This window comes from Electrona antarctica (genome assembly GCF_951216825.1).
Source record: "Electrona antarctica genome assembly, chromosome: 14".
Taxonomy (NCBI): Eukaryota; Metazoa; Chordata; class Actinopteri; order Myctophiformes; family Myctophidae; genus Electrona; species Electrona antarctica.
Window position 1 is genome coordinate 35,756,816 of NC_136795.1, and position 17,288 is coordinate 35,774,103.

At 50.8% G+C, this 17,288-nt stretch overlaps 1 protein-coding gene across 1 annotated transcript in view; it reads left to right on the forward strand.

Moving 5' to 3' along the window:
• Positions 1-17,288, forward strand: part of shank1 (SH3 and multiple ankyrin repeat domains 1) — a gene marked incomplete at both ends in the record, with an annotated part of 62,504 nt that overhangs the window by 42,481 nt on the left and 2,735 nt on the right. The window contains 9 exons of the mRNA XM_079520243.1: positions 4,148-4,230; positions 4,480-4,604; positions 5,049-5,187; positions 5,388-5,468; positions 8,630-8,656; positions 9,088-9,144; positions 9,585-9,700; positions 11,533-11,653; positions 12,765-16,467. Coding sequence (XP_079376369.1) covers positions 4,148-4,230; positions 4,480-4,604; positions 5,049-5,187; positions 5,388-5,468; positions 8,630-8,656; positions 9,088-9,144; positions 9,585-9,700; positions 11,533-11,653; positions 12,765-16,467 — 4,452 coding nt within the window. The remainder of the gene's footprint in view (positions 1-4,147; positions 4,231-4,479; positions 4,605-5,048; positions 5,188-5,387; positions 5,469-8,629; positions 8,657-9,087; positions 9,145-9,584; positions 9,701-11,532; positions 11,654-12,764; positions 16,468-17,288) is intronic.

The following is a 17,288-nucleotide window of genomic DNA, read 5'->3' on the forward strand; positions in this document are numbered from 1 at the left end:
GCCGTCGCTAGGCCCCGTGAATCGGAGCGTCTGGTTCATTTACAGGTACAGACGCCTTTTCATTTTTAATGCCTCTTTTGGTTCCCCTCTGCCGGTCAGAGGGATGGAGGGATGTCGACAGGCAGAAAGGGAGAGAGACAGAGGTGTAGAGAGCCATGCATGCATGTGGGCACGGATGGCAGACTGGAGTGATTTGATATAGGCTTGATAGATTGACAGGCGAGAAGTGTTGCAATGCATGCTCCTAGATGGCTGTCAGTGCGCGTGTGTGCGTGCGTGAGAGAGAGAGAGAGAGAGAGAGAGATAATACTGTGTGCAGTTGCACTGTGTGGTGGTACATGCAGCTATTCTGTGTTTTGGCGTATGTGAGTGTGTGTGTGTGTGTGTGTGTGCCCACCAGCTCCTGTAACGTCTGTCATCAGTAGCGACGCTGCGCTGGCAGAAGTGATTGTGGCTGCTTCACTGACATGCGGATTGTTTATGCACGCACGTCTGTGCAAGCAGCATGCACATGTATGTGTGCGTGTGTGTGCGTGTGCACGCTCTCAAAGGCTTGTTTAGCCGTCGGCAGCGTGATTTAGCAGCAGAATTGCCTTTCGTGTCGGCAATGCGGACGGCGTGCGCACTAGCTTATATTCTGTGAATGTGTGCTATAGTTTGCTGTGGGCTCTATCTATGGCATGTTACTGCCTGCGTGCGTACATGTGTCTGTGTCAAGCGAGTGAGAGAGAGAGAGAGGGAGGGAGAGATGGACCGACGGACGGACGGACAGACGAGAGACCCAGAGAATTGAAACTGTGTTCCCTGCATCCCTGAGTTGCGGGATGCAGGGTGCATGACAAGTCCATGCAGCTTCTCCTGACACGGCTGTGCAGCATCCAGCCTTGCCCAGCGTTCTGATGGGTTGTTGGTGTCACACTGTGCAGGGGCTGCAGGCTGATCTGTTCACCGTGTGCACCCCATGCAGCGCTGAGCCTGATCGTGCATGTATGCGTCCTATAAGATGCCCGGTGTTGTTGGCCAGCACCGATACCATCGCACCGATACCATCGCACCGATACCATCGCACCGATACCATCGCGCTGTTGTGAGCGACATTGAGTGACACCGACGGTGACGGCGGTAATGACAGCCGTGCTTGTGCTAGTAGTGCAGGTGCTGGTTGGACAAGGTCCAATGTATTAGTGCTTTGCATGAAACTCTGAGCGAAAGAAACGCATGCACACCCGCACTCACGCACACACACACAAACATGTATACATATCCACATATTGGGGGTGAGTAGAGGCTACACCGCACAGAAGGTCGGGGATGCTGAAACATCAGGGTTTGGAAAAGAGTTTGAGAGTGTTACCATGTCAGTGCCGGCCGGGTTTAGCTGAGAGGGAAGGAGTGAGTGTGTGGTGCATGCGTGCGTGCGTGCGTGCGTGCGTGCGTGCATGTGTGCGTGTGACATGTGGTGTGGTGTGGTGTGGTGTGGTGCGTGTCTGCAGACAGTTTATTCATTCATCCATTTAGTGCATTTTTAAAGGCTCTGCTGGACAATAGATATGCAGGTGACGGAGAATTCCCTGTGCATGGATGGACACAAACATGCCTCAGAATCCTGACGATGCTGCCCCACTATAACAACCAGATAGCGTGCAGGCACAGATCTGATCCAACACATGACCCCCCCCCCCCCCCCCCCCCCCCCCTCTCTCTGTCTCTTGTCTTTCCACACCATCTTGCAGAAATACCAGTTGAAATACTCATACCTATAGTCATCCGAATTTAGTTGAAGAAGAGAGAATGGATATTAAAAGTGGCATTGATTGATTGATTGATTGATTGATTGATTGATTGATTGATTGATTACTTTATTGAAAAATACATTTCAAAAAGATCGAGTCACAAGAAAGCTGTTAGGCTTGTTTCCGTTGTGGTCCTCTTGGGGAAAGGGGAAGGGGAGCAACAATACAATACAGACAAAAACAAAAATACCTTTGTATTTTGCCAGGAGACAAAAAAACAAACATAAAACAAAAACACAAAACAGAACAAATAAAACTGACCAATAAAACTGGCAAGGTTTGAGGTGGGAGCAGGCAGGCTATTGTGGTGGGAAAAGGAGAGATGAAGCATGCCAGGAGAAAATGAAAAAAGAGGCTGAACAGATGGAGAGGGCATGGGGGCCATATTTTGAACAGTGGGATTGTCAGCATGTGGTTACAGTATATGTCATAGAATGATGACACCGACTCACTAGATGGCTGTCTGTGTCTCAGGGATGCATGTCTGACAGGCCCCTTTGGACGATGTCTTCTATAACACCTGTTGCTTCAGGCCTCAGTGGGTCAAAGCCACTCACCTGCCTGTGTGATCAGATCTGACTGTGTACACTACAGTGTTTGTCCCTCTGTTTGTCTGTCTCTCTGGAAAGACTGGCTGTATGACTGGCTGGTAATTCCATTGATAAAAATCCTCCAGGCATGTGACGTAGCCCACAGCTGGAGTATAAGTGTCTGTCGCTGAAAGACGGAAGGCCCCTTTCACTACCTGAACGGCTGCCTCGAGTGACTGGCGTTAGTGGATGAATCACTGGTTTCTTTAGTTCATGACTCAAATTATGCGTAATCCTATGAATCATTCGCTAACTGATTCAGCACCATTTGTGTTAATTTAGTAAAAATGTAAGCACATTGTTACAGTCCTGTACAGTTACAGCCACCCATTACAGTCCTCTTGGTAAGTTGGTATTTGGCTCCAATAGCTTCCTAACTATCAGTCCTTTAGCTCTACTCTCTAGGTCTAGGTTACAGTGAACGTCGTGAGAAGGATGTTCTACTCGTCCATCCAATCTCTCTGCCAGAGCTGGCAGTCCTACATGTTGCAGCGCCGCACTTACTGCGCTCTGTGTTGAGCACCGAGATGCCCAGCATAATGGACATCAGTGTGTGTGTGTGTGTGTGTGTGTGTGTGTGTGTGTGTGTGTGTGTGTGTGTGTGTGTGTGTGTGTGTGTGTGTGTGTGTGTGTTGTTGTATAGTGTAACACAATCTATGCTGTTGTGTTGTGAGCAGGCGGGCACACGTTTGCAGTTCTTGTGGGATTGCTTCCACAGCAACCCTATTACGGTATATACTCTATATATTATTAGAGACTATATGATGGGGCTGCTGTGGCGAGCTATCATTAATCTCCCCCTGGGAGCTGTCATTAATGGCCCATTCCTCCTCCATTGTGTTAGCTCATAAGGGTGACGTTTCCGTGTAAAAGACAGATGAACCTCACCTCCTCTCTTTCCATCTGATCCACACGTGAGGTATCCCCATTTTCTTTCTGCTGATGACTAATACTGAGCCATTAGGCTTTGCATACGTTACTCTCCAGCACAGAGTCAGACCTCCACAAGCGAGCAGGTTTTTCCCTGCGTCCACTTCCTAGCTGTTGCTGAGGCAACAAGCAGCACCATCATATATAGCATCTTTTGCTGAGATTCTGGAGAGATCTCTGGGCTTGCTGTCAAACATATATACAGAAGAGCATAGGAAAGAGCATAGGAAAGGGCATAGGAAAGGGCATAGGAAAGCTAAGCGCCATTCTGCGGCGTGAATGTACTGGGAATGTTGGTGGTGGCGGTGGTGGACTGGTGGCGGTGGTGGTGTTTCCACCTCGTCAATGACCTCTGAAGAGGTCACAGGAAGTTGGACACATTGCATATGGGGAAGTGGTAACCCCCCCCCACACACACACACACACACACACACACACACACACACTCCAAGGATTAAGGCTACCTTCTGGTGCAGTGTGTGGATATGAATGTGGATATACTGTAGGGCAGGCTCTCTCTCTCTCTCTCTCTCTCTCTCTCCGCACGCACGCACGCACGCACGCACGCACGCACGCACGCACGCACGCACGCACGCACGCACGCACGCACGCACGCACGCACGCACGCACGCACGCACGCACGCACGCACGCACGCACGCACGCACGCACACTCCTCTCTTCTAGCAGTGTGAATTTCTTTCTTTCTTTCTTTCTTTCTTTCTTTCTTTCTTCCTCCCTCTCTCTCTCTTTGCCGTTCTGTAACTGCCCTCACTTACCAGGTTGTCTGTAACTCTCTCCCTTCCGCTTGCTGTTTTTCTCGCCTTCTCTAATAGTGACTATATAATCAAGGAGAAGACGGTGCTTCTGCAGAAAAAAGACAGCGAAGGATTCGGCTTCGTGCTGCGAGGGGCCAAAGGTAACAAAACCCATGAGCATGGAAACAAGCAGTCTGCTTGTCTGTCTGTCTCTCTTTGTCCATCTGTCTGTCTGTCTCTCGCTCTCTCTGGGTGCTACATGCACACATTGCACAGTATGCACACATACTGCACTTTCATTGGGAGTTGTCCCCATACATATAATGCATACTGTACTGTATGTTACTTGCAGGGATTACCTACTGACTGTAGTGTTGTCCCTTTGACTCTTCAACTGTATGTCCCTCCAGCTCAGACTCCCATCGAGGAGTTCACTCCTACTCCAGCCTTCCCAGCCCTGCAGTACCTGGAGTCTGTAGACGAGGGCGGTGTGGCCTGGAGAGCTGGTCTCAGGATGGGGGACTTCTTGATAGAGGTGTGTGATGACTTGTCGTCTGTTGCCGTCGGCCAGAAACCTTGTATCTTCATATTTAACTTTTTTCCCCCCTCCCTTTCTAAATAAATCGAAGGCCTGTTTTACCCTTGGTTGTGTAAAATCCATAAGCTCACAGCGTGTCGCGTTGTGAGCTTGAGGATTTTGTTAACCTTTCCACCTACGCATAATGACATGGCCAAAAAGAAGGACCCCAGGTCCATGGACATACATGGTTTCTGCCTAACAGTGACGTGTGGCGTTATGGGTTGGAATTTAGGACCAGTCTTTTTGGACCTTCTTTTGATGCCGTGGGGTGAAGTCTTCAACTGACTTTAAGTCTCTGAATTCCACACTCTTTCTCTCTTGCATTCTCTCATGGCTCATTCTCTCATGGCTCATTCTCTCATGGCTCATTCTCTCATGGCCTTGTTACTTCCCCTCCAGGTGAATGGTCAGAATGTAGTGAAGGTGGGACACCGGCAGGTCGTCAACATGATCAGGCAAGGTGGTAATAGCCTCATGGTCAAAGTTGTCATGGTAACTCGCAACCCTGACATGGAGGAGCTGGGCCCCAGAAAGAAAAGTAAGAGACAAGTGGTTTGATGATGATGATGATGATGGATGGATGAATAAACATAAATAATTACAACATGGCTAAAAAGCTCCACTAGTGGCCCCTAGTGGACATACTGCTCCTTACACCAAGTGATTTGATTTGACTGCCTGACCGACCTTTCTCTGTCTGTCTCTGTCTCCCTCTCTCTGTCTCTGTCTCCCCTCCAGTTCCCCAACAGAGTAAAAGAATGAGCGGTGCAGCCCTCGCACTGCGCTCCAAATCCATGACTTCCGAGCTGGAGGAGATGGGTAAGATCATTGTGGAGGAGGGAGGAGGTTGGGGTGGATCAAAGACGACACAAGCGTCAGCATAGGGGAGAGGATGGATAGAAGGAGGAGGAACGAAAGACAGCGGAGAAAGAGGGACACAGAGCTGTAGTTGCAGTGCAGGTTCAGCGCAGTACGTTAGGCGCGGGGGGGGGGGGGATACGTTGGAGGAAAATGGAGGAGGACGACGGGGGAACAGCGTTAAACAGGAAGCATCAGGGTCGCTAAAGGAAATGAAAGTGTGACAATGGCGGAGTAGGTGTGTGGGGGGGGTGTTAAATATAGACGACCCTATACGAAAGTGTGAGCAACGTGTGAGTTCCATATAGGGTGATAGAAAGCGAGCGGGACAGGACAGGACAGGCGCAGTGAGCGAGCGTGGGATCAGCGACAGCAGTCAGCAGCAGACAATGAGCTGCCGCCGTGGATGAGAGTCTCAATGCATTTCACTGTTCTTTCAGAGGTTCCGCACTGTCACTACGAGCACCCCCACTACAGGTAACCCTCCCAACCCACCACCCCCCGCCCGCTCGCACCCCGGTGGTCCCTTCTCTCACTGCCCCGCCTTCTTCTTTTCCTACCTCACTGCACCTCCCCCTACCCCCCCTAGCCAATCCTAGCTTTAACCCCCTAAAACTACTGTCATTAGCCCTCCATGGACTGAACACGCACATCTGTATACAGTACACGCACAGACACACACAGACACACACAGACACGCACGCACGCACGCACGCACGCACGCAAACACACTGTACATATACATACTAGGGATGCACTGAATGGAAAGTTCTTGGCTGAAACCAAATACCAAATATAGGACTTGGCCAAAAACGGAATACCGAATGGCCGAAAATTATATTTATATATATATGTGTATGTAATGTATATATATATATATATATATATATATACTGTATACATACATACATACATACATACATACATACATACATACATACATACATACATACATACATACATACATACATACAGTACACAGTACATACATACATACAGTAGGGCATTAAGCAACTAGTCGACTAGTTTACTAGTCGACTAGTAAATCGACCTTGCTGGTACTAGTTGACTAGTTGATAAGAAAGAAAAAAAAGGTTATAGTTATAGTCACCAATGTACAGTTTTTAAATGTACAAATATATATATTTTTTTTCTCTCTTTTTTTTTTTTTTTTTTTTTTACATAATAGGTGGTTAAACAACTAGTCGACTAGTAAACTAGTCAACTAGTCAACTAGTCAACTAGTAAAAATGACTAGAAGTGAATGCCCTAACATACAGTACATACACGCACGCACACAAACACACCAACTCTTGGCAAGTGTTTGTTGCCATAGTAACGCTGCTTGGGGTGGGTGTCACTGAGAGGGAAAACTGTGGCTGCTGCCGCGCCGCTGTCTGTACTGGGCATGCTCAGCGAACTGTGGCTGCTGCCGCGCCGCTGTCTGTACTGGGCATGCTCAGTGAGCAGCTGATGATTTATGATGGCCATGAGGCTCCCCAGAGCCGTTTTCATGTCGGGTCCCAGACTTCTAGCCCGCTCCGCAGACCTCCTCAACACCTCAGTTCCTTTGCAAATGTCCTCCTTGGGGAACCCTCGGCCTGTCCCACACCTCTACCCCATACACAGTGGTTATTATGTCCCGTCTGCTGCTGTAAGCCTGGATCTGATGGGGGCCAGATTGAGTGTATAGGGAGAATCTACCCTTTGCTCCACACACTCCTCTACCCTCGTTCTTCCTCCACTGCCCTTCTACCCCCCTCCCCATCCTCTCTGTGGTCTGACTCAACCCGATCAGTGCACAGCATGAGCCCCCCAGCCAGCCCGCACATGGGTCCAAGTTCCCTGACCCTTTAAAACCTCCATCACCACCACCACAACAGCCACTCACCCACCAACAGACCAGTGCTCACTATGTACCCATGGTACCTCACACGCCTGCTAGCGCTAATGCATCTTCTTCTTCTTCTTCCAGTACACGCATCAACACTTATATTACAGACTGTGACACAGTAAATCATCTTCAAATATTTATTACTTGATGTAGAGAAAATAAAAGCCATGTTCGTTTTTCCCCAATTAGCGGTAGCATATGACTTCAGTATTCAGATGCGGGAGATTGCACTTACAATGTCATTGGCACTGGCTCCTTCTGAGGCAAGGTGAAAGGAGCAGAATGTGTGAGGAAGCCATGCCATATGCTTATTCTAATGCATAGAATTCATTTAGGTAGTGATGCCCGGTACACCGTCTTACCGCTGTGTTTTGATGCAGTGTCCCAGTTCACCTAGAAGTCATGCTGCAAAGAGAGCAGGCTAGGGGCATTTCATGGAAATGTCTTCTGCACTTTTCGTGAATCCTTTCATCGTCCGTCCGTCCGTCCCTCTCTTTTCTTTCTTCAAGTGAGCGTCGATTGAACAGGTTCAGATGTGATGTCACTCACAGTACACATTATTTTTTATACGTTTTTAAGTGAACATACAACTGGACGTTTTTAATCTTACAATTACCACGGTTCCATAACTGTTTGAGATACAGTATATTATACAATATATTGTGGAACTAGATTCATGAGTTCCCACACAAATACCACATAACGCTAGCCTATTTCAGTTTACACTCACCAATCAGCATCTTAATTTGTACACTGACGGGTCACCTATTTCCTTCTCCTTCTACCCCTATACACCAACACTTCAGTCCAGCATTATTACTCTTAACTCTGTTGTTCCTCTGTCCCCTTCTACATCCCCTCATCAACGCTAACTGGATGTTAACAACTTAACAGTGGAGAGAGGTGGGAGTTATCTTCAGACTAATTGTGTATGTATGTGTGTGTGTGCGTGTGTGTGTGTGTGCGCTGCATGCATGCGACCATGGAGAACAAGCAGCAATTCATCCTTGCCTAGCATATTTACTGTAACACGAGAAGTGTGCATGGCTCGGCAGTGTCAAAGTGTGGGTGTGTGCAGTTCGTTCTTTCGTACATCTTAAGATCTTGAAGCCTGGCGAGGTGACTCAGTTTGTGAGGCTCTCGGGAATATGATTAGCATTCACTGTAATGACAGTATTGCAGTTTCTCTCCTGCCAAAGTCTTAAGTCTCCCTTTGTCCTCTTTCCAGCTGCTACCCCCTGGAAAAAAAAGTCAGGTACGTGCTCGCTACCGATGAACACATAAATCCCCCCCCCCCCCATTCAACCCGCCCCGTCTTGCCCTCCTGCCCCTTCGCCCACAACATATTTGTACTCTATCTGTTTAGAACTAAACTACTGTTGCCAAGTCGCACATCTTTGTCATGGGGCGACTGTGGCTCAAGAGGTAGAGCAGGTCGTCCAATGACCCATGGGTCGGTGGTTCGAATCCCGGCTCCTCCTGTCTATATGTCGAAGTGTCCTTGGGCAAGACACTGAACCCCAAATTGCTCCCGATGTGCTGGTTGGTACCTTGCATGGCTTCCGCTGCAATCGGTGTATGAATGTGTGTGTGAATGGGTGAATGTAATGCACAATCTATGTAAAGCGGCGCTATATAAATGCACCATTTACCATCTTCTTGTTGTGGGGTTTCTCTTTCCTGTAGAATTCGATTCTTCGCAGATTACGGAGAAGAAGAGGACAGTCTATCAGATGGCCTTGAGTAAGTGAGATCATTGAATCATCAAACTGACACTGTGTTGCAGTGCACACAGTAAAATCATCAGTGTTAAATGATCCATGTGTTAATTTGCCCAATTTGTGAATGGTTACAAATGGAACCAAATTGATTCTTAAGGGTCAATCCGGTTATTTGTCAGATTTAGGGTTAAATTCACTGTGTAACACATCTACATAATGTCCAGTAGTATCAGGGAAGTGGTTATGTTAGTTATCTTCCACTGGACATGATGGGTGTGATAGTGTGGCAGGGGAGGGGAGAGCCTGAAAACCTCCTCACTGATCTCTCACCCACGTGCCTTAGTCTCGTACTGCAATTTGTTCACACGGCCTTTCTTAATATCCATTTCACCTGCCCTCTACCCCTCTAACTCCTCTCTATCACCCCCACTTTCCCCCCTTCTCTCTCTCCCTCTCCTCCAGATAAACTAGATGAGATTCTGGCAGCTGCTCAGCAGACAATCAGCACCAACGAGGGGCCTGGGACGAGGGGTCAGGGGCCAAAGAGAGAGCGAGGCCGCAGCATCTATGGCAACGAGGTGTGTACTGCATGTGTGCTTGCGTGTGCATTCTCGGAAAGATCTGGGAATCTCTGTTGCATTTTGTTGTGTGTACTGTATGGCAGTGATTCTCAACCTTTTTAACTTCAAGGACCCCCAGTTATAGAATTATGCATTATGTGCGGGCCCCCATTTTATACGATTTTTTATCCCTGGGATGCAAATCTACACTGTAAAATCTTTAGAGTTAATTTAACTTTGAGAGTGTACTCAATCAATCAAAGGGACCCTCATGAGTCCCTTTGGTTCCATTTGTACACACTCAGATTTACAGACTCATAATTATTTACAGACATGGTTCCAGTTGGTTCCCAGGAATCAATCATTTAGCTAGGGTGCTTGTGCAGTGCAGTGGTAAAGTGCCTGCCCACCACCGCTGAGGGTTAGAAGAATCTATCGTGGTGGGGGAACGGTGGCACAGTTGGTAGTGCTGTCGCCTCACAGCTAGAAGGTCCTGGGTTCGATTCCCGCTGGGGACGCTGTGGGTGCTGGTGGCGTGTTCTCTCCTCCACGCAATCAGTGGCGGAGAAAGGGCCTTTCTGTGTGGAGTTTGCATGTTCTCCCCGTGTAGGTACCCTCACAAAAAAATGCAGTAATCCTGGTCTCTAAACTGCCTCCCCCTGGCTAGCCGGGGTGTAAAGGAGCAACTTGGACACTCATGCATGAAGGAAGCATGAGTTCAAGTCTGTTGCTCTCACCAGGTTGGCGGAAGGGTGTGTAGACTAATTGACACAGGGGTGAAAAATGGGTTTATAAAATCGTGGGATAAAAATAAATTAAAGAAAAAAAGAATCTATCGTGGTGCATCCGGCTTTGTCGAGCGTCTACACAAACACAATTGGCCTGTGTTTGGGGGAGGGGAAGCCCGCAGGGAGGGTGATAATTGTCACTGCTCGTACTCCTGCGGGCTCATGGCACCTGTCGGCAGGGAGTGTTGGGCAGGGGGAGCAGGACGAAGGCTCTACATCCTCCCGGTGGGGGCTCCTCACTGGCATGTGAGTCAGTAGGACACAACAGCAGCGACAACATAGCAGTGTGTGGGGAGGAATCAATTGGCATAACGACTAAATTGATGAGAAAATTGGGGCAAAAATCTAAACCCTGAATCCCCCTCAAGGACTCTGGGCGTCCCCACACCCTCCGTTGAGACTCGATACTGTATGGCAAGGATATGTGCTGTGTGTATCGAGTGTGAGAGTTGTTCTATGTCCACTGGTGCACTCCACCCCATCACAGGATTGAGTGAAACCGTTTCTCCAGTATGTTCCTATGGTAACACCCTGACACTTAAGCCTAATTCATGCTTCGTTGCACGATGGTGTTACGCGCCAAAAATAGCTGACGCATCACGGATGTTTTGCCAGATTGTGAGCTTGTAGGTCTGCTATTTTTGACGTGTTGTGCGATGAAGTTTGAATCAGGCTTTAGATGATAATGCTACAGTCCGTGGGGAATATTTTGACAACTTGTTTACGTCAACAAACTAGGTTCATACTGAACCGCGTTCTCTTCCACATATTCCCCAACAGCAAAATCGTGGGTGTTAATTTAGTCACTTAAACCCTAGGTATGCCCTTTTGTTTCCCTCTTCACAAAATGTTCACCGAAAATTGCCGATCTACAAGCTCACAACCTGTGATTACAACATGTTGTGAGCTCGTAGATAGGGATGCTATGGTTCCTGTGGTTAGAGTGTAACAATGCACCAGTAAGGGTCCATTTCACTGTGTAATATTTTAACTTGTTGTACTCTTCTAGCTTTTAATCAGGTTTTTTTCCCCCTCCTCACATGCTTTGTGCACTTCACGCAGCCAAATTATGACCAATCGGGGATGGGGATGACGTCATCAGGGTCTGGCCTCGGCTATGACCGTAGCCAGTACACCTCGGCCCATGCTCCACCGCACGGTATGCTGCGGCAGAAGTCCATCGGTGAGGCTGTCTGTCTGTCTGTCTGCCCCCTCTGTCCCCACCTGTAATCCTGTATGTCTGTCCTCTAGACTGGTAGTGGTCTTTGCTGTGCCCACCTGTCTGTCTGTGGCCAAGCACGTTTGTCTAAGTCTCTACTGTAGCGTCCGCTGCTCAAAGCTTTCTGCAGTACACTCGTCTGTATATTTATGTTGTATATTTATGTTCTTAGGTGACTGTGCTTGTGCTTGTACTCTCAAGACAAGAAGTTTGTCTGTCTTATACAGTACTATATATATCCACACAGGTACAAGCAGTGACTGTAAAGTACATACGGAACTAACATACTTGCATTTCACTTTTACTCATTAGTAACAAATAAACCTTCTTGATTCTTATACTAACTCTACTACTATTTGTTATATGTTATGTATCTCAGTCAGTGTCGAGCTAGGCTATACCGTAAGTTCAACTTTGCTGCACAAAACTTTCACTTCAATATGTTTTTTGGGTCAAATGACACCTTGGGCATTGATTAGGGCTGCTTAAGCTAGATTTATAGTATACTTTGTTATAAGAAAAATTAGCAGATTAACAAGCTCACAATGCATTGCATTTGTCATTGTGAGCTTGTAGATCTGCTATTTTCAGCATGTGACACCATCATACGACATAAATTAGGCATTAACCTGTATTATCGACTTGATTCCTGGTTTGTCGTTCACTGAAGTTGTGCTGTAACTCTTGACATAATGCTTTCTGATGACCAAGTAAACCGAGACCATGTGTGAAGCTGTTCAGCTGCCTTTTTGTTTGTGGAATGTTTACAGACTACACTAACATATACTTATGAACTAACAGAGCACAGAACGGAGGACAGACAGGGTGGCGGGTAGATGGGCAGGCAGATTTAGAAAGACACTCTCATACATCACCCTCAACCATTTTCCTCCTCGCTGCACCCAGTACATGCCGTCCCCCACACCACTTCCCCTCTTCTCCTCCATCTATCCCTTCTGTTCCCACCTATATGCCATTTTGTATCTCTCAGCCTCTCTCCCCATTCATTTAAATCTGAATTTGTCTCTCTCACCACTATCTGTTTTTCTTGCTGTTTGTGAACTACGCACTGCAGGGACGGCTGAGGATGAGAAGCATTTTCTCCTGCATCCTCCGGCCATGAAGTTTACCCGCAGCCTCTCTGTGCCAGGTCCTGAGGACATCCCCCCGCCCCCGACCACCGCCCCGCCGGAACCTCCGTTTTCCTCCGCCCCGCCACTGGGTTATCGCGTGAAGTCATCCCAGCAGCCTTCTGTCGCCATGTCCCAGTCCACTTCCACCTCTGCACACTACCAGCTCTACTCCCAGTCTGTACACTTCACCCAGGGGGGCAGGGAGAGGGCCCCTCCACCTCCGGGCCCCGGAGGTGGAGGGGTGGAGCACACGCCAGCCTATGCACACGCTGCCGCCCACTCAGCTCTGGGCAGGACTGCTTCTCGGAAGCTTTCCTATCAGGCGGAGCCTGTGCCTGTTGGAGCTGCTGCGGGGGCAGGTGGCGGGGCAGGTGGCGGGGCAGGTGGCGGTGCGAAAGCGGCGGTTCTGAGGAGAGGCTACAGCACCGCCGCTATCCCCCCTTCCAGCATCGCTACAGTTATCCCCCAGCAACAACAGACTACCCAGAGCCATCCCCAGCGAGCAGAGCGCAGTGCCACAGGGGTGCCTGGAGAACACAGGGGTCCCCGGAGAACCAAGGTTCCTCTGGTGAAACAGTCCAAAGTGGAGGATTTGCGTGGGACGCTGGGGAGCAAAGGGGCCGTGGAGAAAAGCTCCATTCCCATTCCCACCATCATTGTCAAAGCCCCCTCCACCAGCAGCAGTGGGCGAAGCAGCCAGGGCAGCAGCGTGGAGGCCGAACCTCCTCCCCCGGGGGAGGCAGATGGAGCCTCCAAAACCCCCCACGGACCTCCGCCTTCCACACCAGCTCCACAGCCCCCTGCTCCGCCCTCTATTCCAGCCCCTTTACCCCCATCGCTGCCTTCCATCCGAGCCCAGGACAACGTGGACTTTACTAGTCAGTTTGGCGCAGCGATCGTAGGTGCGGCCCGCCGGGATAGGGAGCGCTTTCACGAAGCACGAAGAAAGAATGCCCCCTTTTTCATGTCGGCCGAGGAAGACGCGGGTCCGGGGGGAGGTGGGGGGATGAGCGGTGGACCGGGAGACATGGGAGGCCTAACGAGAAGTCAGTACTCACAGCCACAGCTGAGCACCCTGTCCGACAGCGCCGCCACGCGACTGCGGCCGTCCAAGTCCATCGACGAGGGCATGTTCTCCGGTGACACCTTCATTCACCACACTCGGAGCATGCCCCCAGCCTTTGGCCTCCCAGAGTATGCGTCTCCAGCCCTGGACTATCAGCCCAAGTCTGTGCCCGCTGACTTCTATGGAGCAGTGAGCCGTCAGCAGCAGCCATCCTCCAGCACCACCACTTTCATCCACCCACTAACGGGGAAAGTGTTGGACCCCTCGTCCCCTCTGGGTTTGGCCCTGGCTGCCAGGGAGCGTGCGCTAAAGGATGATGGCAGGTTGAGGAGGGGGGCTGAGCACCACCTTGGCCGACAGATGTCCAGTGTGGGGGCGTTTCCTTCATCTACTGTCACCTCTCAGCCGGTGGCATCCTCTGCCCAGTCCTCCAGCTCTTCCTACCTGGTCACCTCGTCCTCTCTGGCTGCCACCACGCCCAGCGTCGGCCGCCCACCCTCACCGAGGATCCTCCGGGGGGGCGGGAGTGCCTGGGGCGAAGACGGTTCTGGAGGGGAACGGGAGAGGGAGGGCGGAGGGGCCAGGGAGGGGCTGAGGGTGCGCTTCTCCGAGGACAAAACTGTCCACACGCACCACTACCAGTCCCAGCCCATCTACAAGGAGAGAGACCGGGAACGGGAGAGGTCAAGGGATAGGGATCGGTCGAGGGAAAGGGAGATGTCGAGGGAAAGAGAGCTTTCGAGGGAAAGGGAGCTTTCGAGGGAAAGGGAGCAGTCGAGGGAAAGGGAGAGAGAAAGCGAGAGGGAGCGGTCGAGGGAGAGGGAGTTGTCGAGGGAGAGGGAGTTGTCAAGGGAAATAGAAAGGGTGAGGGATCTGTCAAGGGAAAGGGGGAGGGACAAGGAGAGGGAAGAGTATTTGAGGAATGTAGCGGCTGCTGCCGAAAGCGCGTCTCAGTCCCAGCAGCCCCGGAGACCCAATTTCCTCAGGATGGAAAGCGAGGCTGGTGCCTACATCCTGTCCCTCACGCCTCCCTCCCCTACGGCCACCGCTGCTCAACAGACAGGACGCAGTGGGGGGAGTGGTGGTCCAGCCCTGATGGTCCTTCCTCCCCCTGCTCCCTCTATCGATGCCGATGAAGAGATTGCCTTTGTGGATCCCCTCCCCCCTCCCTTAGAATTCGCCAATAGCTTTGACAGGGGCAACGGGGCCATGTCGGGGTACTCTCAACGTGGGACGGCCGGCAGCAACTATCCGCCAACCTCCCGCCAGCAGCAGCAGCAGCCACCTCCGCCTCCTCCCCCACCACCGCCACCTCCGCTGGCCCTGCCCTCTCAAAAGGAGACATTCGGCTGCTTCCCGGCACACACACCTCTCCCCTCACCACAGGCGGGGGACTCTACGGCCTCCAGCCTCACCTCTTATGACAGCGAGGTGGCCAACCTAACCCAGTCCCACTCCCCGTCGCAGACGTCCCCCAACCCTCTGCCCCCTCCTTCGCCTTCTACCCTCCAGCCCAGCTCGGGCGCTGCCGCGCCTCTCCCATCGGTTTCCCCTCCGCCTGGCTCCTACCACAGACCCTTCTCCATGTCCCACCCCCACCACCTCTATAACAGTACCCACGTCCCAGGGCGCTCCTCCCCGACACCCCCTCCCCACGCTATTGCACCACCTCCGGCCTACCGCGGCCAGACCCCTACTTCCTCCACAACTGCTGCCACCTCAGCCCCTCTCAGGGGCACCGCCTCCCATACCACGACCGCTAGCTGTGCCCCCGCGACCGTCACCACTGCTGCCACCACCACAAGCACCTCTGCCCAGCTCTACCAGCCGGGGCGCGCGCACGCTGCCTCCTCTGCAACCACAGCGGGAGGCCGCAGGGCGGCCGAGCACCGCCCGCCACCCGCCGCCAAGTCAGGAGAGTCCCTGGAGACGGTGGTGGACTCCGGGATCGAAGAGCTGGACAGCCGCAGCAGCAGCGACCACCACCTGGACAGCATCCTGGGTCTGAGCGGGTCTGGGGGGCGGGGAGACAGGCTGGACAGAGGGGAGAGAGGAGGTGGGACTGGGGAGGTGGAGAGAGGAGGTGGAGGTGATCTGCTGGACTCTTACATGAGCTACCTAGATGGACAAACATTTGAAATGCAGAACGCCACGGCGGCGACCTCGACCTACCCCAAAGCCAACAGGTTCAGGGAGGGCGGCCGCGCCGGAGATCTACGCAGACAGACCAGCACCGCCCCGGCTTCCTTCCACTCTCACCGACGGAGGGAGGAGCCGGAGGAGGAGGAGGTGGACGAGGGGGAGGATGACGGCGTACAGGAAGGCTACGGGATGAGAGACACACAGAATCTGGGGCGTCCCACCTCGCCATATTTTGATCGCCCCCGCACCCCGGAGATGAAGCCCCTGTGGGGCGATGGGCAGATGGCTGGGGACGTTGGGGGTCAGGCAGGGCCATTCCTGGAGGGACGGAAGATTTACCCCCCGGCCTCCAGCATGAAGCCCAGCATCATTAATGAGCTGAACAGCAAACTGCAGCAAAGAAGCTGGAGCAGCCAGAAACCACTGAACAGACACAGGTAGGAGTCACCTTTGCTTTTGCCTTTCTTGCTGGCCCCTTTTCCGCCAAAAGAGCTTCTGTTATAGATTTCACGGAATCGGCGGCCATTTTTTGGTTTTAGTTCCGAACCAACTTATAGGGTTCTAATTCTGAACCAATTAGTTCTCAGTGGAAACATTCTGGTTAAATTGTAGGTGGGGGAACAAGAACAGAAGCGGTTCAACCCTGGTGGGAAAGGGGCCGCTGTGTAGTATGAATGTGATATAATGGTGATGGTTCTGTGCACATCGACACAGATTTGCTTCCAACTCTGCTGTTAATTGTGGAATGCGGACCCTCTGTTCGTGTTCGGATTGATGTGGCAGGTTACAGGTTTTCAAAGTGGTGGAAAGGCGAGAAAGAAATATGTAGTATGTATGTAATAATAATATGTATGTGTATATACAGTATATATCCGGTGTGTGTGTGTGTGTGTGTGTGTATATATATATATATAGTATATATGATATACAATTATTGCAGTTTAACCACTTTCATCCTGGTGTCTCTATTTTGGCAATTTTGTTATGTCAAAAAATGTGTTTGTTTGTTTTAGCAAAAAATATTGATCTACAAGCATTGCATCATGATGCATGGTGAACTTGTGATCAGCTATTTCATAATGGGAAGCCACAACCAGAGGGTATGGCCATTTTAAGGTTCTTGACATCAGTAAGTTTGGGAACCCCTGGGGTAGGTTTTCTTTGAATAATGGCGCTCTGTGTGATTGTATGCTGTGCAAGTGCTCTGTCTATACTGTGTAAACCTCTCCTCTTTTCTCCCTCTCCTCCCTTGTCTTTC